The 24,271-nt window shown below is 43.1% G+C and overlaps 1 protein-coding gene across 1 annotated transcript in view; it reads left to right on the forward strand.

The window, feature by feature from the left end:
• Positions 1-24,009, forward strand: part of CILK1 (ciliogenesis associated kinase 1) — a 30,731-nt gene extending 6,722 nt beyond the window's left edge. Inside the window, exons 2-14 of the mRNA XM_020813834.3 lie at positions 1,390-1,664; positions 3,983-4,037; positions 5,163-5,284; positions 5,682-5,761; positions 7,725-7,857; positions 10,072-10,243; positions 12,094-12,261; positions 14,335-14,637; positions 16,605-16,792; positions 18,137-18,279; positions 19,868-19,993; positions 22,401-22,529; positions 23,476-24,009. Of these exons, the coding sequence (XP_020669493.3) occupies positions 1,564-1,664; positions 3,983-4,037; positions 5,163-5,284; positions 5,682-5,761; positions 7,725-7,857; positions 10,072-10,243; positions 12,094-12,261; positions 14,335-14,637; positions 16,605-16,792; positions 18,137-18,279; positions 19,868-19,993; positions 22,401-22,529; positions 23,476-23,630 (1,875 nt within the window). The 5' untranslated portion in view covers positions 1,390-1,563 and the 3' untranslated portion in view covers positions 23,631-24,009. The remainder of the gene's footprint in view (positions 1-1,389; positions 1,665-3,982; positions 4,038-5,162; positions 5,285-5,681; positions 5,762-7,724; positions 7,858-10,071; positions 10,244-12,093; positions 12,262-14,334; positions 14,638-16,604; positions 16,793-18,136; positions 18,280-19,867; positions 19,994-22,400; positions 22,530-23,475) is intronic.
• The last annotated feature ends 262 nt before the right edge of the window (positions 24,010-24,271 follow it).

Here is a 24,271-nt window from a genome sequence, read left to right on the forward strand (position 1 = left end):
GAGGCAGTGACAGATTTTACTTTCTTGGGCTCGATGATCACTGGAGATGGAGACAGCAGCGACGAAATTAAAAGACGCCTGCTTCTTGGGAGGAAAGCGATGGCAAACCTTGACAGCATCTTAAAGAGCAGAAACATCACCTTGCCAACAAAAGTCCGAATAATCAAAGCTATGGTTTTTCCTGTCGTGACGTATGGAAGTGAGAGCTGGACCATAAAAAAAGCAGACCGCCGAAGAATTGATGCCTTTGAATTGTCATGCTGGAGGAGGCTCTTGAGAGTCACCTGGACTGCAAGGAGAACAAACCTATCCATTCTAAAGGAAATCAACCCTGATTTGGGCAAGCTGTACAGCCCCGGGATCCCCCCCCCCCGAAGAAGGGAATGGGAAACCACTTCTGAGTATCCTCTATCTGGAAAACCCTGAAAAGTTTCACTGTGGCTTAGAATTGACTTGATGGCAGATAATAGATTTCAAAGGAAGTCCGCAATATTGCTTTTTAGGAGCCCTGTGTTTTGCTGTTGGTACTGTTTTCTCTATCTAATAAACGTAATACTTGCTATCTTTTTTTCCTGTGTTCATGCTATGTCGCAGAGAAGAAGGGATGTTTTTGGTAAATCAAATGCATTGTGACAATAGAAACCTTTTTTGAAAATATGTAAGCCATTTACATAGCAAATCTCTTGTACTCAGGGTTCAGGACTCTCACTAATCTAGTAATAAAGAAGAATGATACAGAGTTTCTTGTACCCGGAGAATAAACTAATATGTAGTATTTTGTGGTTTTCCCACACTGTCTCTTAAAAATTACTAGAGGGTGATGTCATTTGAATATATTAGGATCCTATTCAACCTTCCAGTAAGTGAGCTGATTTAATCATAGTGCATACAATTGACAGGTGATAGGTGAGAAAGAGTTTTTAAAAATCTCTTTTTTTCAGTTTGTTTTGTAACCGAGATAATGGCAGCTCGTTTCATTAATATTCCCAACATATTAAGTCTCCAATATGATTAATCATTGACCTAAATTATGTTGGGATATTTTTGGCCCTTAATGTCTGACCTATTTTAGGTCTACATTTGTATCAATTAAAGCATATAGTTTTGCCATGTCCGGAGTAGTACCAGGTTCTTCTCATTAACCCTGTAACCTTTGAAACCTCCTCTCTTGGTCTTACATGCTTGTGCCTATTGTCTTTATGTCATCAGTACTAATAGAAACTGCAGTTAAGTAGTTCCTGTAGGCATTCAGCCGGTAGCGCACGTAACCCCTGTGCAAGGGTCAGCAATAATGTGATCCTCTATCTTCAGGCACCACCGTGCAAGGAACTAAGAGTCTTCCAACAGTTGAGCTTGGAAAATGTTCACCATTTCTCTTTGTTTTCACAGATCAGAAACCAACCCTTGAAAATATGAGCTCTGCACACCGTCATACAACCCTGGATACGTTGTGTTTATGCTGCCACCAAAAAAAACTGGCTTCACTGCGAGGGGACATGTTTTGGCTGCAGAAAAGAGCAGACTAGGGACTGGGGTGCATCCGCTTTCTAGCGAGTCCCCATTATGAACAGGTATACAACTCTCAAGCAGCTGGGAGATGGGACGTACGGCTCTGTCCTTCTGGGGAGAAGTAACGAGTCAGGGGAGCTGATCGCCATTAAGAGGTAAGAGACTTCTCTACTATTTCAACTCTGGCGGTGTCTGCACCTGTCTCCCGACTCTGGGCTATTCCTTCAGTCCGCTCTTGTGTCCAAGGGGATCTGATCCACGGACTGGAGATGCTGAGAGCAGTTTCTCATCGCACTAGGAGGGGCATTTGTTACAATCCTGCAGAAGGAAGGTGTTGAGTGACCTTCTCTTTTTTTTATATTCTCCCCCCCCACCCCAAATCAAGTTTCTAGCTTCTGGGGGCCTTTTTCAGACAACAGCTGCAATGCTGCCCAGGCTAAGCATGTTCTGTGAGTGATTCTGGGAGTCATAAAGTAATTTCTCTCAAGCTCTGCTGGGGAGGCGTAATAGGCATGGTCAGCGAAGCCTGCTGGAAAAGTGGGCTTTTGAGGGGAGGGCACTGTCATGTATACCGACCAGCTTCTTGATTCTGCAAAAGACTGGCAGAACCTGAATAAATTCTAGGAAATGCTAACTGCTTTGGCAGATTAAATTCTGCAATATATGTGTGTGTGTGTGTGTGTGTGTGTGTGTAAATGTATAAACAAATAATGCATAAAGCCCCAGCCATAACCAACTGATGCAGTGTAATCCCATCTCTCCAACTGACCATATGGCTTCTGGATTTTAAGTAATATATCTGCCGTTTGTGCACAGTCTGTGTGCTTTCATACAGCAGTTGCAAACACCAGGAACAAGTGTTTCTTCTGAAAAACAACTGTGGTAGTTTATTGGACGGGGAAGAAACCCTATAGACATATAGAGATAGATTTAATCCTTATATTTGATTAGCTTCCAGTGTCTGGCCATGTATTTTCTGCCCCAATACTATTTCTTTTCCTGATCAACTGCTTCTCTTGATTCATAGTTCAGTGTCTTACTGGCTTACCTCTCGCTATGTTTTGGTGGACACAGATGACTAGAATCACAGGGACGTTCCTAATGAAACCTCCATGAGACACAATTTAACAGTGTTTTTGATAGAACAAATTATGACAGCACTCATATGTCAGTAGAAAATAGGTGAACAGTGTTCAGTGGCTGAGGTTTAGATTGAGGTTCAAATGTTATCTGAGTGGCCTAAAATACTGTGTCATATTCCAGTACAAAGTTAGCAGTTTCTTTGGAATTTTTGATTCGAGTGGTGAGTGAGTGAGAGAAACGTTCTGGAATGTTTTCTTCAATGACAGGGCAGGTTTGAGCAGAGAGTGGGTTGCGGGGGAGAGGCAAGCCTGTTCCAGTTATACTTCAAGCTTTAGGAGTATGGGGGCATCATTCATATATTCACTCATAATGTAAAAAGCAGGTTACTTGGCAGTAACTCCATGTTGCTCTTTGAGTAAGATTCTAGTTTTTCAAAGTCCCATTTTTTTGTAAATGCTTTCCGGCTCAATTTCTAGGTAATTGTTGGCAGAAGAAATTTGTGGAAAAGAAGAGCTCTTTTGTGTGTGTCTCTGTGTGTATAATGAGTATGAAATAAGACTTTCCATTTGGTGGGCTGAAATGCTGGGTCTGCTGGTCTCCTGAATCACGACAGTATGGCATGACCAGATTCAACAGCAACCACTTCCGATGAGGGCAGAACTCACCAGACCACAAAACATTCTCTAGGGTTCAAAACACACACACAGAGACACACACACACACAGACACACACACACAGACACACACACACACACACACACACACACACACACACACACACACACACACACACACACACACACGGAAAGTTGCTGAACAGCAAACTGCTTACAGTTATTCATTGTCATGGGACGAAAATATAAAGTGAAATAAAAATGCAGCTAGCTGGTCCAAATGTGTTATGGCCATGTATCTTATTTTGCAAGTTGAGCAGCAACAAGCACCGTTCATCTGGGACTTTAGCAAACAAAAGCTGTCTTTCTAGCCAATAAAAGCAGGAACCTGGTTTTGTTTCTTTTATTAAACTGGTGCATAGAAATGGAGATGTACGGAATTTGCCCTTGGCATATAGGAGCTCATTTGTGCCTATTGGGGTGGATATTGTTCACCATTTCATCCTGTTACCTTTGAACAGGCAGGCCTTCAAACTACATCTCTGTTGGCTTTTGGCATTCTCTTTGGTGTCAAAAGTGGCTTTTTTCATAAAGTAATGGAAACTGTTGTTTGAGGACCATACGAATTGTGTGGTTAGAGCGGTTCCATGCTACCAAGTTATATCTGGTTGTTGCAAGCTTGTATTAATGTACAGTATCTAGCTTTGTATCTTGATGAAACTAGAATCCAAATGGTGTCCGGTTGTAGGTGATAGGACTTGTTGTTTGCTTCCCAGGATGAAGAGGAAATTTTACTCCTGGGAAGAATGCATGAATCTTCGAGAGGTGAAGGTACTTACCATTTCTGTCCATTTGCCCCTTGGCACAGAGAACTTTGAAATGAGGAACATACTGTCTCTTTTTAAATTGACTGCGCATTACGAGTGTATGTCTTTCTGCTAAACATCTACATTTCATTAGTATTCCATTTGGTGAAACCTGTGCTTGCAAATGATACTTAAAAGTAGAACAGGATTATTTAGAGGCATTTGACATGTATAACTTTGATGCTGCCTTTGAGCTGTTTATGAATGAGCAAAAAGCAACCAATTTGTTCTCAAAGGACGTAAATGTTCTAGTCAGCTGAGCGCAAGCAACAGGCAGAAAAGGCAAGTAGAGGTGTGAACAAATGTGGAGAAAACACATATGACTATGGTTTAGATTCGCTACATGGCATTATCCGCTGTGCTCCTGTGAATGGAGTCCAGCAGGAAACTGGAATCCACTGCATACGCTCATCTTGGAAAGGCTGACTATGTAGATCTCTTCCCCAGTTGCAAACGTAGTGTCATATGGTTATTATAAACCATTTTGGGTCATTGGTGGGCTTCCAGATCACCTGATTAATGAAGTTTCTTGAGTGGTTTAGTGTGAGGCTGACTTTTCCCCGACTGTAAAATGTCAGTAAAACTGGCTGATCAATTTATCAAGTTGAGCATTTCCTTGCTGCTGGCACATTCACAGCATCACCTAGATGACCGACTAACTATGATGCTTCTTTCATGGTTTATGAACGAGAGCTGCCTTTCTGCCCGAAGTTAGCACAGCTGTCGTGGATATAAGGGGATGGAACAGAAATGACAACCTGAAGATGCTCACCCAGTCCAAATGGAGGATTCCTTCACCACGGGAGAAACATTTGGTAGCATATCCGTAGTCAGAGGCTGTTTTGGGCTACATGATGCGTTCTTTCAGGAACATTGACTTCCTTGTGGCTGCAGAACAGTTTGTGTCACATGCTCCTTATCATCAAGCATCGGATAAGGCCGGGAGAACACTGTGCACATCTGACTCTGCACTTTTTAAACAGCCAAGTAATTAAATTGAGCAGTAAGTCAAGTTACAGTCCCGTAACAAGGATGTATTGTTACTTACCTTAAAGCACACACTCAACTATATTTTATCTTGTGTTTTCAGTCCCTGAAGAAACTCAACCATGCTAATGTGGTGAAACTGAAAGAAGTTATCAGGGAAAATGATAATTTGTACTTTGTATTTGAATACATGAAGGAAAATCTTTATCAGTTAATGAAAGAGAGGTACGTTGTTGTTTTTTTCATGCACATTTCCAGTATAGTTGTCTCAAATTTATAATTAATCAGTACTTTGGAATTTAGTCCACTATCAAGTATTTCTGCTATGCAGTCCCATCTGTTTCATCGCGTTCAGACAAGTTACAAATGTGGGATGCCAGGTACTGATGCCAGCCTTGAGGCTGGGGACTTGTAGCCGTAATGAAAGGGCAACTAAGTGCAAGGGTAAAGGCAGGAGGCATTTCCCAAATCATCCTGCCATCACATGGGCACCATGTAATTTCTGTCCCTGTACTGTTCTAATCTATTCGAGCTTTCCAGTATATCATCAATAGCTCAATAAGCCAAGTTAAGAAATGCCATATGTGGACATAAACTTCCCTCCTCCAATTTTGCCTTACAGGAACAAATTGTTTCCAGAATCGACTGTCAGGAATATTATGTATCAGATTCTTCAAGGACTTGCATTCATACATAAACATGGTAAGTTCTGTACGCCAGCGGTCCCCAACTGTTTTGGGACCGTAGACCAGCTGAGCCTCTGAGGAAGGCGGGGCACACACATCCCTGTGCTCGCGCTCTTGGGTGCATGCACGTGCTCTCTTGGGCGCATATGCGAAGCGGTGGGGGAGCACACGCGCACCAGCGCTGATGTGAGCACTCCCCCACCCCTTTGCGCATGCACAGGAGCGCCTGCACGCCCCCCTGTGCATGCCCACCCCTTTGCACGGGCACTCGGGCACATGTATGAACGGGTGGGGGAGTGCTCACGCCTGCGCTGGCACGTGTGTGTGTGCACAAAGCAGCTGTGGGGAGGGGAGTGCGTGCGGGGGGGGTGGGAGGTCTGTCTCCGTGGCCCGGTCCGCCTCAGGCCATGGACTGGCACCGGGCCATGGACCGGGGATTGACGACCTCTGCTATACACTACCTTGGAAAAAGTATTGGTGACTGCCTACCTGGATGACATGGGGAAAAGACCTGTAAATAAACATTTCAGAAATACTTCAGTCATTCTAAATATTTCTTGTTTAATTCAGAGAGGTGAAAATGAACCACTAAAGATGGAGTCAATGGGAAAGGCATGATAATTTTTCTCTGACTATTTGTTTCCAAAAAATTTATTTACTTACTGTAGATAAACATACTGCTATTTTCATTTAAGGCTGCAGTCTTGTGCACAACTATTTTTTGGGAATATTCACACTCACCTTAATAGGACATGTAATGAAATATGTAGTGAATGCACAGCATGAAATATGTCAGCTAAGCCACCTTGTTTAGGTAGACAGCCTACTGTTATGCTGACTTCCTACACCTTTGAGGTGGTACTGGGTTATTAGTCTAGACAGGAGTTATAAGGTTGAGAAAAAGCAGTTATCTTCCTGAAAGAGAATATAGTGACCTGTGCAATTAGAGATCTGATGCAAGATTCTGAAGCAAATACAGACCTTAGTAGCTGTGTGAAATCGTAAGGGTAATACCATATTTTACCAAAAATAAGACAGGGTCTCTTATTAATTTTTGCTCCAAAAAAGGCGTTAGGGCTTATTTTCAGGGATTTTTTTTCATATACAACAATCTACATTTATTCAAATACAGTCATATCATTTGTTTCTGGTTGCTGCCCAATGGTGGAAGGTGGGGTTTCACTTAACTGGGCTTATTTTGGGAGGGTAGGGTTTATATTACGAGCATCCTGAAAAATCATACTAGGGCTTATTTTCAGGTTAGGTCTTATTTTCAGGAAAACAGGGTAAAACTGGCCTTGTTATACCTTATCCTTGTGCAGCTTAATGCTGGATGCAGAAGTCTTTGGCTGCTTGTGCTCTGCAATGTGAAATATACTTGTCTGTATTATTTTCTTCGTGTGTAAAAAAAAAGAAACGAGAAGAAGGGCAAAAGAGAGAAATAGTTACTACTACCCTACTTTGTGAGGCACTGCTCAGCTCTTCATAAATGTAAAGCACAAGTACAAGAGAATAATCTGGTATATAATCTAGCATACCTAATCACTAGCATCCCTTCCTCAAAATTAACTGGTTCTCCAACTTGTATTTTTTTTCTTTTTTCTTTTCTTTTTCCATTCCAGTGGCAACAGCCTGGTTAGCAAATTATAAGAGTGATTATCTTTCTGCTAGAATTTGGAAAATGGCTTTTGAGGACTTAATTTCACAGAGAGCTGTAACCATTGGTCACATTGGTGGGAAAACTGGCAGTTCTAGTTCAGAAAAATAGCTTTTCCAAGTTCTGCTTTCATACCGTAAAAAGACATGCTTTTACCACTTTTTGCAACCAAATCTGCCATGAGTGGGTCACCCTGGTTTTCTTCCGCTTGGTTGGCAAGCTTGCTGGGGATCCGCATTAAAACCAATGCTTGCAATGAAGTAAGAACCAGCCAGGTGAGAAGGAAGCCCTGCACCAAACCTGCTTTCGCTTTGTATTCCAGGGTTCTTTCACAGAGACTTGAAACCTGAAAACCTCCTTTGCATGGGACCAGAACTTGTCAAAATCGCAGACTTTGGCCTTGCGCGGGAAATTAGATCCAGGCCTCCCTACACTGACTATGTATCCACAAGGTGGTGAGTACCTGAGTTAGAGGATGCTGCGGGTGGCACTGAAGAGTAAGTACTTAAGTTCCCCACAATCTGTATAATTTCAGGACATTCAAGACTACAGGGCAGCCCCAGCATCCTCCTCTGAATTTTCTTCCTTGGTCCATTTGATTCAGTTGGGTACATATGTAATGGGATGGCTCCTGATTTAGGTAAAGGTAAAGGTTCCCCTTGGCAATTTTTGTCCAGTCGTGTTCGACTCTAGGGGGCAGTGCTCATCCCCGTTTCCAAGCCATAGAGCCAGCGTTTGTCTGAAGACAATCTTCCGTGGTCACGTGGCCAGTGCGACTTAGACACAGAATGCTGTTACCTTCCCACCAAGGTGGTCCCTATTAATCTACTCGCATTTGCATGCTTTCGAACCGCTAGGTTGGCAGGAGCAGGGACAAGCGACGGGCACTCACTCCGTCGCGTGGATTCGATCTTACAGCTGAAGATCTACAGACCTTACAGCACAGAGGCTTCTGTGGTTTAACCCGCAACGCCACCACGTCCCTTGCTCCGGATTTAGGCGCAAGGAAATATTTTGGCAGAAGTGGGTGTCTAAGCTTCCTCCTGCTCTTCACTTTCCAACACCCAAATGCTACACAGAGGAACCCTGCAAAGTGGGAAGGCTGTGCTATGGAGGGGGCTCCCCCGAACGACACTATCCGATGTGGGATCATTCACAGGAGGTGCCTCCTCCTAACTTTTAGGACTACGCCTTGCACATCACCTCCCTGAAAGCATCATCTGCCCCATTCACTAGGGCTGGTACGCCCTTGGGGGGGTGGCTGAAGGGATTGCTATGTGGAGGTTGGTGGAGAAGTCCGCTTCTGACTGCTGCACGCCATTTAAAATGGATTCAACCTGAAGGAATGAACTATTCAGTCCAGCAATGTCTGAACAAGAAAGGGCCTGTCCCTTCGAGAGAGGTTGAATTCCCCTGTTAAAGCTGCAAAGAGTGACCAGCTGTTGTTCAAGGAATCTGTGTCTTTGGAGAAAGATACTTGGGACAGAATTTGCATTATTTTCACACAATAAACAAAGAATATAACTGGAGGAGATCCTGTCAGTGGATGGTTAATGTATAGTGAATAGAGAACAGACGGAATGTCCTAGTGAACAACGCCATTCTGTTCAGTGAATCTGGATTATTTCTTTTGCCAGAGCTTCTGGTGCGTTGTCTTGGTCCCATTAGAGCACACCAAGCTTTACCGCATGGGAGCACACCCACCATGTGAGAGCTGTCTCTCAGGAGAATTCCTTAAACGGGAAGCTGAGGAGCTCTGAAATCACTCCTCTAGTGAAAGAGGAGCCACCTGATGCTCCATTTTGTTTGTTGTTTAGGTCTTATTTTCTCTCATTTTGCCTGTGAGTTGAGAGAATGAAGAACAGGAGAAATAGCTGTGGATGGCTGGTGAAGGAGAGTTAGCGACTCTTCTTTCACATTATAAAGCTTGTTCCATCTTTTATAGTTTCTCCGGCCCTTCGCATGAGCTTCTTCAAAATTCTGAATGGGCAGAGGTCATTATTAGGGACTGCTCGTGACTTTTTGCTGCCTGAGGCAAATTTTTAAAATGGCACCTTTTCTCACTAAAACTACAAAAGCCAGCTGGATTGACACTTGTGTCTTATTTCTCCTCTGGCATGAGAAAAACATGCTCCATCATGTCCGGAGGCAGTGGACTGATTTATGGGGCACAAAGTAGGCTGAGTGGCAGATCCCTACCTCCTTCAACACTTTATTGTTGTTTCTTTGAAACAGCTGCGTCATTCTGCCAAATGTTAAAGCCCCCCCCCCATCTTTATTCTCTAATGGGCTGTGAGACGAATCCATGGCATTGAATTCCTGCTCTCTTGTTACGGGTTCTGGTAAATCTGTTTCCCTTGAATTCTGTGGGACTGGGAATATTGCAGGCAACAGCCAGTCACTTAGCTGGCACTCAGCAACTTGCTATTTAAAATTCCACAGGCTGTTTATCTCTGCATAGGCAGTGAGGAGTTGGAGAAGACGCAAGCACTCTTCACAACAAGCATCACTTCATCTTTTCATTGGTGCAGGATTCTGCCCTAAGTCGGACTTCTCTAGCCCTGTGGGCATGCCGAATGGCATCTCCTGCTTTCACTGGGCTTTTTATCTAATGTAGCATTTTGACTGGTATATTTTATAAATGTTTTCCACTTGTTTTTGGCTTCCAGGTACAGAGCTCCTGAGGTACTCTTGAGATCCACTAACTATAGTTCCCCCATTGATATCTGGGCCGTTGGCTGCATCATGGCAGAAGTTTACACACTTAGGCCACTCTTTCCAGGGTCCAGTGAGATTGATACCATTTTCAAGATTTGCCAAGTACTTGGAACACCAAAAAAGGTACATATATTAAAACCAAACCAGGCCAAATTTTCATATGAGTCAGAACGTTCATGCCACTGACATATTGTGAGCAAGTTGACTTTTTTAATGCTTGCCCAAGGAGAAAACCACAACCTCCTTGCACAAGGGTAAGCTGGGTGTTCGGAACTGGGCAGTGTTAGGGCAAGTGTGAGGTCCTGCATCACTGTGCCTAGAGCAGACAGCTCCCCTGGGGCCCAACAAGATCTTGATCAGGTCTGCGCTGTGCACGGAGTCCTACAAACATTACTGTGTTCACCCCATATCCCTTAATACTTACTGGCCCTGCTGTTGATGCTAGATAGCTAATAAACAAGACCATTCAGTTTTATACTATTCTAACAGGCCAAATAATAACATTGCATGAAGAAGCAAAGAGGGGAATGTCATATAGCTTGGATCTGCGGAAATCTGCTTGAAATAACATCCTGCAAAGTTCAACACAGACGGTTCACTGTGTTGGAAGAGGGTTGCTTAAATGCCTTGGTGGTTAGAAAATCAATCTGCATATACTCAACTCCATTGACTTTACTTAGAAATTTTGGCTTATGTCAGCTTTCAGGCTTGCCCCTGATTACTATCCCCCAGTATTCCTCAGCTGTTAAATAGTTCAACTGTCTTCTGAAAAGCATGAATTCAGTATAAAGCCTCCCTCTGCCTAATACAGGGGCAGCCCTAGACATCTGGGTCAAGGTGAAGTGCCCATTCCTGCCCCTGTGCCTGAAGTCTTGGTTGCCGTGCACTGTCCTTTGGCTGCAGAGCCATAACTTGGTGAAGTGAGCTGTCCCTTAGCTAGAACTAACTGCTACAGTATAATTCCTGCTCTCCACAGGCCTGACAACAGCTCTGGGCATCTTAGGGGAGTTGCCAAGGCTCCAGCTATGACTTTATTATAGCAATCTTAACATTGAAAGGCTATGTTTAATTTTCCAAAGTATCATTGGTCTTCATGGGGAGGGCTGGATTAAATCAAGAGGGTCCGCTCAGTCAGTGGCACATTTGTGTCTGAACTCGGTTCTCTCCTTGTTGTCTACCAAGTCATGCTGCTGGCCTGTGAGAGTCACCATCAGAAAGTTTGTCTCGTTTTTTTTTCTGTGAAATACTGGGGGAGGAGAGACTTATTGTCCGTTTCTTCACATGAGTAAGAAGGAGCCAGTGATATAGCAATGAGAGAATTTTGAGGAGGTATATTTAACCTTTAACCAGAGACCTAGTACTGTATTAGCAAGACAGTAAACCAGCTTAGTCAGTAGCCTGGAACTCCACCTGATGGAAGGTTTCACCAACAGCCAATCCTCCAAATGGAAAATCATGGGAAAAATGAAGCTGTAGAACCTTTGTCTCTAGCATCTTGTCTCTCTGTTGAGGAAGGTTTTTGTATGGAAAGGTGGAGTGGTACTGCTCTGACACAGTTTTCCTCCTCAGTGCGAACTAAGCTTAAAGCTACTTAATCTATATCAGGGTAGTAGCAACCATCCCAGTAAATGTCATGCCATTTCTCTATGTCCATTGCTCAGTCCCCACTTGTGTCACTGGTCTTGTGTCACTCTGGAGTTGAAAACAGCTAAAGAAGGAGCTCTTGATTTTGCTAGATGCCACAGACTCTCTTGGATCACCACAACCTCTGTTTCCCCCATCGAATATATAAACAGAGCTCTTCATTTTAATTCCTCCAGGATAATTGATTATCTCACCATGTTTCTATGTACTTTGGGCCATATTGCCTATTAAAGCAGAGCGCAATGTGGTGAGGAACACATCTGTTGGAGGGCTGAAGTAGTGGCCCAGATACATTATGTTCCTAATGGTTATGCCTGAATTTTTTTCAGAATGACTGGCCTGAAGGCTACCAGCTTGCAAGTGCCATGAATTTCCGCTGGCCTCACTGTGTACCAAATAACTTGAAGACCCTCATCCCTAATGCAAGCAGTGAAGCAATACAGCTCATGAGAGACATGCTGCAGTGGGACCCCAAAAAGCGGCCAACAGCAAGCCAGGTTGGTTTCTAATTAATAGGCATCTGTTTACAAGTCTCTCTTTTGCTGGAGTAGACTGGGTCTCTCAGGACTGAGGGAAGCTTTCAAACTAAAAAAAATGAGCAAGTGGAAAACACTGTGTGGATCTATTTTGCTGCTAGCTCCAATTCAGTGAAATATTTATTTTATTGGGCAAAATCTGTTCAGCCACCTCAGGCTTTTCCCCAACTCTTCTTGCAATTTCTGTATTTGTGTATCATCTTCCCTACCTAAGAACATGTTTAAAAGTCCAACTTCTAGGGGTGCAGTCAGAAGAGGTTTTAGCCTGCTGTTTGGACCACTGCAGGGACAGGTTGGTTTGAACATTTTGACCGCGATCACACAACATAATTGCTGGATCAAATCAGATTGTTCCCAGAGCATTCCTACCCTTTCTGGCCTTTGTCAGGAGTTCTCCTTTTTTTGGTGTGGGTAAGATTGTTCTGTTTGGTTTGTTCCCAGTATGTGTAGTTGCTGGAAATGGACCAAAAGCAAGCTTTTTGTCAATATTGTAACATGGCTTAAGATAGCCACTTCAGGATATTGGCATATTAGTCACTTCCTTGACTCTGTGGAGGGCCGAGTTCAGGTGTTGGTAGGATCTCTACTAAACCTAGAAAAGCAGAGCAAACAAACAAGAGGAAGCATTCCTTTTAAAGCAATGTAGCAAATGTTCGCTGTCAGATACACACTTTAAAAAATATATATATTCACTTCCTTGGCCTCTCCACAGAGCTGAAGAAAGTATTAATTTGCCAGTATTCTGAAGTGGCTGTCTTATTAAGCTACTCCACAACATTGGCAAAGGCTGCTGCAAACCAAGTAGGGTGTTTGAGGTCCATATGTCATCACACCAAAGGGCATACCAGACTTCCTGCTGACCCTATTTAGCCTGATGCAGCCAAGTGTGTAGACAAGCCTTAGATCAGACCAAAGGCTTCTCTAGTCCTGCCTCCTGTTTTTTTATGTTGGACACCCAGGTGCCGTTGGGAATGCCACAGATAGGAAGGGGCAGCATCAGGCCTCTTCTATGGCTGGTCCCAACAACTGGTCGTGAAAGCTCTCCTGTTCCTTCACTGTGCACGCCCATGTGCCATTTCAGAAGAAGAAGAAGAACCCATTAAATTAGGCACATTTTCTTTGGTCAGGACGGTAGCAGTATTTTAAAATGTGAGAGGAGTGGGTAGTGTTTTTGCTAGGCCTCTGAGTTCTTGTATTTGTTTGCAGGGATAATATGAACGAATGAGAGTGTGTGCTCTGCATTTTAATAATAGAAACTCTCCTGTTCTAGTTAAACATGAAGAAATGCCTCTGCTAGGGCTAAGCTACCTATGTAACCAGATAACAGATGAGCTGTACAAAAAGTAAACCTGTGGACCAGTATTCAGGTAGTATAGGAAAGGCTATAGAACTATAGATAAGATTTCTAAAATTCTATAGGTCTCCAGTCCAGATTTTGCCCGATGTATAAACTGTGATCATTGAATGCAACTGTGTAATTGTTCTTTGTTTGCCCGATTTGTTTCTTATGTTTCATGCCATTTTATATAATACTGTTTTTTTTTGCTCAGGAAAAAAAACAGAATGATACAGAAGACTGATAGTGCCCCACTCTGTAGCCTCTGGTAGTTTAAGCAAACATTTCTTATGCTTTTCCAAGCACATTTTTGTAGCCTTAAGAAACTTGCCTTTTAATACCTGGAATTCTAAGAAGGCTAAATCTAGAGAGAGCGAGAGAGAGAGAGAGAGAGACACACACACACACACACACACACACACACACACACACACACACACACACACACACACACACACACACACACACACACACACACACACACACACACACACAGAGAGAGAGAGACACACACAGACACACACACACACACACACACACACCTCTCTCTCTCTCTCTCTCTCTTCTGGGCTTTCCCTGGCCTTCTGCAGAATTGGGGCATATAAATAACTCTGAATATTGGGGCTAGAAACATCCCTTGCCTTGTTGCTTGTCCCCTTTTCCTGGTTTAAATGACTGTTACCTTTGTTGGCTTTTAGGCACTTCGATATCCTTATTTCCAGGTTGGCCAAGCACTGGCCACTTCTCGCTGTATTCAGGAGCTGGGAAAACAGCAGCGGGACCTCCCCGATAAAGCACAAGTCCATATCAAACCCATTCCTCCTGCGCAGCCTCCACCTAAAGCACAAGTTCGCCTTTCGTTCAGGCCATTCCAGCAGAACCAGCAATCCCACTCTGTGATATACCCCTACAAGACAGACTCCTCCGTGAGTGACAGTCTAAAGGAAGACCAGCCTAGCCAGGTGGTGCTGCCAGATATTCACAGTAAAATCCCTCAGCAGGTAGGATGTCATCTTTGAAATTGGTGCTTTTTAAGAAACAGAAAACGTGCGCATACTGTTTTCTGACACTGGCTATTTCAACAGAGGTAGCCAGTGTGTGAGGCTTATGTATGACTTTTTCACTCTCAGATTCTTTTGACATGCTAGAGTTTCCCTCTGATCCACTGAGCTTCTCTCTCTGCAGTTCCCTCCTCCCATAACAACAGAGAGAGACCGCAGGATGTTGCATGAAGGCTGTTCTGTGATGGTCTTGGGCAGGGGTCTCCACACTTTTCCGTATGAGGGCTGCATCATATATTTTACACATTTTCAAGGGCCGAAGGAGGTGGTGGGTCACTTGGGTCCCCCTTCCCTCCTTTTCCTATGCCCGGTCCAGATAAAAGGCAAGGCAGGCCAGATGTGGCCCACGAACCATAGTTTGCAGACCTGTGGTCTTAGGGGTTCTGTCGTTTTCTAGAGCAGTGGTTCTTAACGTGGGCGATAATGCCCCCCAAGGGGCGATTTCATTTTTCAGGGGGGCGGTAGAACGAAAAGGGGCGGCGTGGGGGCGCTGGAGCAGAAGGGGGCGATAAGGGGGCGCTGGAGCAAGCCAAACCTGTGAAGATGGGCTGCAGCCTTTTTACAGTGTGCATGAATATATATTTTCCTCCAGTCTTAATTTAGTTTCAGAGTTTTTGTCTTGAATTTTTTAGTTCCTGCATTGCGGTTTGTTTTTATGCCCTTTTTATATTTCTTTTTGCGTCTTAAAATTCGCTTGCAATTACTTTTGGGGGCATTTCATTTTCTTGGAATTGAATTTTGTTTTCAGGGGTCTTTGGATTTAAGTGTCTTAAATGAATGAATGAATGAATGAATGAATGAATGAATGAATGAATGAATGAATAAATAAATAAATAAATAAATAAATAAATAAATAAATAAATAAATAAATAAATAAATAAATAAATAAATAAATAAATAAATAAGATATCATCACCGTGGGGAGGGGGGCGATGATAACTTCCTCAATGGCTCAAGGGGGCGTTTCTTTCAAAAAGGTTAAGAACCACTGTTCTAGAGCATTAGAAAATAGCTTTCTTGGTGTGGAGCAGGCAGAAGCAGGTCAAGCGTTGCTACAGTGATGTGTGTGAATGATCACTGCAGCTCACAAACAAGGAAAAATTAAGGTTCCTCTACTTGATTGCTAGAGTGAAATAAAATCTGACCTAGTGCTTAGTGCAGAAGGTCCCTGACATCAAAGGGAGTCCGAGATCTCTCCCAGGTGCGGGGAGCGATCCTCTAACAAAAGTCAGTGTGGACAGACAATCCTCCATCGATCGAATGTTGAATTTGGCCCGTAACTACAGCTGATTTTGTGGCAGAGGAAGACATGCTTCAAGTCCAAAACAGAGAAAAGGCAAATATCTGGGATATATTCAAAGACAAATATTGAGGATATGAAGACGAATATCAGCAGCACAGGTGCCGGGGGAAATCGGACCCTCTCCCCGAGAAATGGCCAGTCGACTTACCACTCACTGCACAGCCATCGTTGTTCACGTTGCACCAACTACGGAAGTAGACTGGCTGGCGCTTCCCCACCTCCCCACACAGCTGACCACTCCAGCGAGGAGGGGGGACAACAAGTCTTCCCCCCTCAGCTGCTGTGCAGTCGGCTGTGTGGAGAAGCCAGGTAGTGCCTGCCAAGCTTCTTGTGCAATTTGCACGATGTGTGCAACACATGGCAAGTGTAAGTGAACTGGCCGGTTCTGCGAGGAGGGTCCTGTTTCTCCAGGCACCTGTGGTGCTGATATTCACCTTTGTGCCCCCAAGATACAAAGACGAATATCCCATCTGTAGTCCAAAGATACCAGATGATAGTAATCATAAGATGGAAGGAAATGGCCAATTCGTACTCTGTGGTTTACACAGCAGGTCTGAACTTTGCATGCTTTTCTTGTTCCTATTTTGTGGTCCTGAAATAACAGAAAGCAGCCATTGGGACAGAGAAAATGAATGGAGATCTCATACCAAAGAACCGGCGCAGGTGGGAGCACGTCACGGGAACCCTAAAAGGCTCTGAGGATTGGGAAGATCTGGAAGGCTGTGAGGGCAACCGTTCCCTTACCAGAAATGATTTTAAAAACAAGGGACCGAATGATGACATCCTTTGTAGGCAAGTTTCCTGCTCTTTTCTGTTTGTGAATGATACGCATATGCAGCTGCCAATTGTGGTCATACCTCTGCTTTAATTTTGTACCTTTACACTCCTATCCTAATCATATTTACTTAAAAGTCGCTATCCTATGTGCACCACTGAATTCAGGAAGACTCCTCCCCCGGCTTCTTCTGTACTTCCCCTGGGATTTTCAAACAACCTCTGTCCAACCAAGGAGAAACAGAATTTTGAGAGCTGGTGTTCTTGTACATGAAGCTGTTTATGTTTGAAGGCAGGTGTTTCTGGAGGGCCCACCTCAACTTAAACCAACCAATGAACTTCAAGCACATAGTAGTTACAACATACCATTGGTCTGAATCTGTCTCCTTTTTTCACTTTGTGCCGGGTGTGAATGGCATACGAGACCCACAGAAGCACTTCTTTGTTATGCTGGGTTGATATGGCCTTAATGACTTGGGTACTGAGGCTGCCCTTAAAGGCGACTAACCACGTGTAGGATCAGACCTTTGCAGTGTAATCCAGTACAGTGGTGCCTCGCTTAACAAGCGCCTCGGTTAACGACGAATCCGCATAGCGACGTGTTATTTGCAATCGCATTGCAATTTTCCTAATGGCCAAAAATCGCTTTGCGATTTTTGCATAGCAATGTTTTTTTAACAGTTGATTGGCAGTTCCAAAATGGGCGCCGGGTAAAGAAAATGGCCGCCTGCACTGTTTTTGCGCCCTTTCCTCGCTTACCGGGCAGCGAAAATGGCAGCCGTATGGAGGATTTTCACAGAACGGTGAGTTTTTTGCCCATAGGAACGCATTAAATGTGTTTTAATGCGTTCCTATGGGCTTTTTTGCCCCGCATAGTGACGAATCCACATAGCAACAATTTTTTCGGAACAGATTATCGTCGCTATGCGGGGCACCACTGTATGTGCTTCTGGGAATGCAGTGCACTTGGACTGGTGGAGCTTCTTCCCAGGAAAATGCTGCTTAATCCTGTGCCTGTTTGCTTGAGCACAGATCCTGCTTGCTTCATTTTCATCTCCTGCCAAGTGAGTGTGCTTTGGGTTACTCGGTGGCATGGCTCCTGTTTTCCTTCTCCCCTGCCCTTGGGTCTCTCCTATGCCCAGGGTGTGACAGGAGCCTTCCGTGCTCAGTAGACTCACGAACTCAGCCTGGTCACTGCTTTTTTGTATTTGAGCATCAGAGCATGTTACCCAGGTCGGCATTTGCATTGGGCCGGTCTGAATTTGACTGTTGCTTCTTGGAGAATATGCATTGCACATTTTGTTTCTCTCTCTTTGGAAACAAGCATGCAATATAAATGTGGTGGTTTGGTTTGGGTTACAGGTTTGAAAGTATTTTGGATCTGAAGCCTTCTGTTTGCCTAGGGACTGGAAACAGTGCACCCTCCTACCTTCGCCAAGACACACCGACATTACAAGTTTCTGCAGCCAAACAGCATTATTTGAAACATTCTAGGTATTTACCTGGTTAGTAAACAAACAAATAAAATATTTGTTGTGACCCTTTGTTAAATGTGGAAAATGAGACTTTGATAGGCGTGAACAACCTGAAGTCCCAGGTCTCACAGACTTTGTTGTATGAAGACATGTCTTCTTTTTTCTTAGTTGATTTGCCCAAATGCCAGAAGCAGTTCTTGAGACTGTGTTTCCAAAAATATCATAAACTTGGATTTTTGCAAATGGCATATGTAAGAATTAAACAAACCTCAGGGGCAAGTCTGTTTCTTATTACTGACACTTAATTGGCTATTGGTCAAACTATCCTCAGTTCTAAAACACCTATAAACGGTGATGGTTGTTGTTTTATCACATTGGCAATCCCTTTCTTTTTTTCTGGTATGCTTTACTCATGGTTTGGAATGCATCATAATCCTGTAAGTGAGGCAAGGCTGCAGTGAAACACATTGCTATGGTCCATGTGCTGAGTTTCATAGCAGAGGATAGACCTGGCCCTTCAATTCTCATATGTGTATCTGCCACTGGTTATGACCGGCTCATTTCTGTCTAGTTTCTCATTAGAAATTGCTCAGATTATAAAAAACAGCAGCCATGGTCTAATACCACTTAAGAGGTGTGCAATTTCATCCTAGTTGTGTGGGATATCTGCATGTAAAGGTAAAGGTTCCCCTTGACATTTAGTCCAGTCATGTCCAACTCTAAGGGGCATGGTGCTCATCCCCGTCTCTAAGTCATAGAGCCAGCGTTTGTCCGAAGACAGTTTCCATGGTCACGTGGTCAGCGTGACTAGACATGGAATGCCGTTACCTTCCCACCGTGGTGGTACCTATTTATCTACTCGCATTTACATGCTTTCGAGCTGCTAGGTTGGCAGGAGCTGGGACAAGTGACGGGAGCTCACTCCATCGCGTGGATTCGATCTTACGACTGCTGGTCTTCTGACCTTGCAGCACAGAGCCTTCAGCGGTTTAACCCGCAGCACCACCACGTCCCTGCCTATCTGCAATGGCCGCAGTAAATGATTCCCCCTCAGGAACTGAAGATTTCCAAGGCCTTTCATTCATTGACTAACCAAAAAGAGGAGCAGAGAAGCCTTTTACCCTTAGCAGACCCGAAAGAGGACTGGCAGAATTTATACATCTTCACATAGCTTGTTGTGAAGGTTGTGACCTCCGGTGGCTGGAAATGGTCCTCCATCATGATACAGATACATATTTGGAGCGTTTCCCCCCCTCTTTCATTCAGTGCTTCCGGATGCCACTTTCTTGTATTCTTCTCTGGTTAGAGATATAGTTAGCTTTACCCTCCTGAATGTGCTGATGCACCCTCAGGATGGAGATGAGCCTGATGCAACTGGATAGCGATGCCCATCAGATCTAGCAAGCTTGGCTAATGGTGAGTCATGCTGGGAATTGCAGTCCGGAAGCACCTGAAGAGCTACATGTTTCTTACCTGGTCTTTGGGAGGCTATTTCTCTGCCGCTTTTTTCCCACACAGGAGAACTCCTCCAGCCTATATATAAATGGAGGCAGAAAGAAGGTCTGGAAGTAAATGTGGTGTTGCAACATGTTAACAGTCATTTATTTTTTCACCCTAGGGATAAGCACAAGAAATAATTTCTCCAGTTCAAGCAAAGATTCTGCTCCATCTAATCCATGGCCTGGTCCTAGCCTGCCTGGAAAGACGTCAACAGTGGCTGGAGGGATGGCCCGGCTGAATTCCAGTAAGAGGCGCTATTGTGACATTCTGAAAGATTGCTTCTCTTGGCTAAAATCAAATGGGTAGGGAGACAACACAGACCTGTTAGGCACACTTGTGCACTGAATGTAACAGGAACTCTTCAGATCTTGATTTGATCTCCGTACTGTTGGAAAAGCAAAGGATTGCTAAACATAATTAATGATACGCTATTTGTTGTTTTGAATAACAACAGTAGTATTTTCCATAACTTAAAATGTGATTCTTAAGCCCTGCTGATCAGCATCTTCAGTGCCACTTACATTTCTAGACCTACTGAGCCAAGGGCACTGTCCTAACTAGGCAAAATAGCTGAGGATAGGCTAAGCTGACACAAAGCCATCAGAGGCTGTGCAAAATCTAGGCCCCTCCCAACCTAGGAATGTTGAAAATTATTTAGGGTTATCCTAACCTTATGCTGGCACTGTGGCTGTGAATCTGGGTTGAGAAGAGTTTGGATCAGGCGTAACGCAGCGTCTTCCTTTCACTGTACATTAACTACAAACCACATTGTTAATTTGAAAAAGCTGTAAAAGTGCCCAGTGTGGTGTAGTGCACTGGTTCTTAACCTTGGGTTACTCAGGAGTTTTGGACAGCAACTCCCAGTAGCCTTCACCACCAACTGTGCTGGCGGGGGTTTCTGGGAGTTGCAGTTCAAAAACATCCCAGTAACAAAGGTTAAGAACCACTGGTGTAGTGGATAGAGTGACAGACTAGGACTCAAGAGGACTCGGCTTCAAATCCCTGCTCAGCCATGGGGGAGTAGAACTGGTGAAACGACTCTTTAAATATCTCACTTCCATTGGAAAACCCTATTAGAGTCGCTATAAGTTTCAACATAATAACACAGAACAACAACACTAAAACTGATTAAATGGGCTAAAATATTTTCTTACAGTGTTTTAATTCAACATCATGCTTGCTATACTTTTGTGATGCACTAATATCACAGGCTTCTCGGAAATAATTGCCCCAAGCAGGCAAAATGGATGCAATGATGAACCAACATCCATTTGAGGGGGGGGAAAGAGTCATCAGCTGATGAGCTCTTTTTTCATTGTCCTGCATTTGATTCCTGTATGTGCACCATCAACCTGAATGAATAAGCTTCGAAAGAACCTTTTGGCCAAATTCTTGTGCTGGTTTATAGCCTAAGGATAGGCTTTTGTCCCACTGAGTTGGATAGCACTTGTTTCCTCATAATTCTGTGCAAGAAATGAAAGTAAGTTTGAGATGGAAATAAGTGTGCATATTTAAGATCATGATGCCATACACATAAAATAAAACGGCCTCAATCCAGTGCTAGCACAATTCTCATGCAACTCTGGGTGATACAGATAGTTGTCTGGTGTTCCTACTTGCCCAAGGAGCAAGTGTGATTCTTCCCAATGTGCAGAGGCAGTCTGCCCTGCTTGCTGGTTAGTCCCCAGTTGATGAACACTTGAGCCACCTCCAGGGGAACCTGTCACACCAGCAAGATGCCTCCTCCCTCCCTCTCCACCTGAATCCTGCGTGAGTATGCTCAACTGGTATTGCACTGGTCCTTGTCCCAGAGATGTGCAAAGTGTAATGACAAGTCAGCTTATGAACTAGAGAAAAAGAATCTATCTCTTTCAGCTTTTAATATGGTATAGGTTATAACATGGGTAGCAGGTTCCAACAGACTTCCAATGATTCTTGGTGGTTGGATTTCGCTGGTTACATTACTAGGAGCTAGGGATGTAAACAGGTTTGTAAGCCTTCACGTACCTCATTCTTGGTGGTATGAATAAAAAATTGTAAAAATATCCTTTTGGCTGGGCAAGATTACGAGAGGGGTTTTTGGCTTTTTTTGAGGGGGGGGGTTAAACAATTATAGGTATATTTTTACAAAATACAAGGGAATTGTGAGACATTTGCACAAAACACAAGGGGATTCTTGTACAAAATATACATGTATTTGTAAATGCTGTTGCTGACAAAACCTCTGATCCTTTTGCTTTTGTTGGTGTTTTTAAAAATGGGGTGTCTCGATGTGTTGACCCTTTTTCATCCAGGGCAAGAAAATGTGTGTGTTTTCATTACACCCCTAGTGGGGGAAATTATTGGATGAAATCCTGTTGCTTAGTATAATAATTGGCAACTCCAATAGGGGCACTGAATCAGCAGGAATTAGGAGAGACACCTCATCCATAGGTTCCATTGATTCAACGGCCTTGCTGTTACTTATCACACTAAGCAACAGCATTTGAGCCACTGACTTTGAAATGATGCTAAATTAGTACATCAGATTCTGATGCAATACCTGGATTAAGTATTAACTGATGTTTCTTTCAGAGAAGTAGCTGCAAAAGGTAAATGGAATCTTGTGAGTGCTTGTACTGACCCATTATATTGTTTGGAATTTCTTTCAGGCCATTCGGGATCAAATGGACTAACGGGTACTTATATTCCTTCATTTCTGAAAAAAGAAGTGGGCTCTGCTGGCCAGAGAGTTCAGTTAGCACCTGTCATTGATCCATCTTCTACGGACCTATCTTCTCGTAAGCTCTGTTTACTTCTACAGATGGTGCTGTGAAGCATAGCAAGGAGTGTCACTGCACAAGAATCTTAAGAGTGGGGATCACCACAATCCACAGATGCCCAGGTTGTAGCTGAGTCCGTCCCTGTTTTGTTCATAGGGACAAAAGGAACAAGTAGAGAACTTGCTTCCTACCACCTATGAAGGACTGGCTTAAGGCAGAAAGACCTTCAGAAAGACCTGCCATTCTATGTTGGTTCGTCCCCAACTCCACACTGAAGGCCTAACAATATGAACAAAACCTCTGTTATCTTACTAAACACAAACATCTACTAATAATTTACTTATATGCTTTTTTTATTCTGTTCAAGTTATAAAATATCAGTCATCTATAGAAAGTAAATGTTTGTGATATTCAAAAATATATACAGCCACAGGGATTCCTAAAAGATTGTCTTGCATGTGTTTATAATATATATAGTTCCTTTAGTGTTAAATAAACATCTGCTGGGAAGCCTGGATATTCAATCTTACAAAGTGCTAAATTCATTCCTTGAAGTGCCTGATTTGTATAGTCCATATTTTGCTGTGCTCAACAATTCCTTGAGAGTTTTTTGAAAATCCTCACTGCTTCTCTTCAGAATCTAGTTTGCTTTGATAACTAAGTTTTCTTTATCAAAGCCCCTAGGACTCAGTGTTACCAACAAGGACTCAAAAGCACAAAGAATACACATTTACATTCCATGCACCTTCAATAAAGCAATTGAATCAAATCATTGTTATATTGTATACCCTGTGTATTATACTAATTGACTACTATCACCTTAAGAATTACTATAATAGATGTTTTAACAGCTGCAAGGGTTTAGCATTGAGAATATTTAAAGACGGGTGCAAACTGATTACCAGCAAGAGTTTCTCTTTCTGGGAAGCTTATCTAGACTGAAGTTTCTCTTATTTATTTGTAGAATACACGGCTCTGAAATCTGTGAGGCCTCGGATTGGGAGGACATCATACAATATGCCTATAAAAAGCACACCAGTGCTTTTGCCACACCCACCTCCAGTGCAGCCTGTCCATGGACGAATTGACTGGTCTTCAAAATACAGCGCTCATCGTTGAATTCTTGAGTTTGAACGTGTATTTCTGGAACAGCGACCAATGATAAAGACAGTCTCCAGGAATATTTTATAAACTTCAAGTTCTAACAACCCTTATTTTCTACGACCCAAGACATTCCAAGACTGTTTTCAGGGGACTTACTTTTAGTTGTATGTATTTTAATGCAATCTTGTAACTTTTTTGTATTGTTTTTTATTATATGACTGGGGCAATTTATTTTCATAGCACCGATACACATTTGTATATCAGCTTAGAATTGTGGGGTACTTTGTGGGGTTTTTGGCATTTTTTATATGATGAACTTTGAAATGCAACTTTTTAAAAAGTTTATTTTTTTTTGTTCACTTTTTAACATAAGTGAATAAATGTAGCAAACTAAGGCAGTATTTAATATAATTAAGATGCATTAAGAAAGAAGGGGGTTTACCAAATACTTGTGAACATGGTTGTGTTGTAGCAAAATATAAAAAGGAGTTGGCTGGGTTGCCCTTGCCATGACAGAGAACTACTCGATCAATTTAGAAAAACAGCAAGATTGAATGATAATGCTTTTCATGGCTTGTAGCACTTCAGGCTGTAGGCAAGAGTAGTTATGTTTAAAATGCAAAGAAACATGCATACATATACTCACTGCATTTATA

Source organism: Pogona vitticeps, chromosome 1 (genome assembly GCF_051106095.1).
Source record: "Pogona vitticeps strain Pit_001003342236 chromosome 1, PviZW2.1, whole genome shotgun sequence".
Classification (NCBI taxonomy): Eukaryota; Metazoa; Chordata; class Lepidosauria; order Squamata; family Agamidae; genus Pogona; species Pogona vitticeps.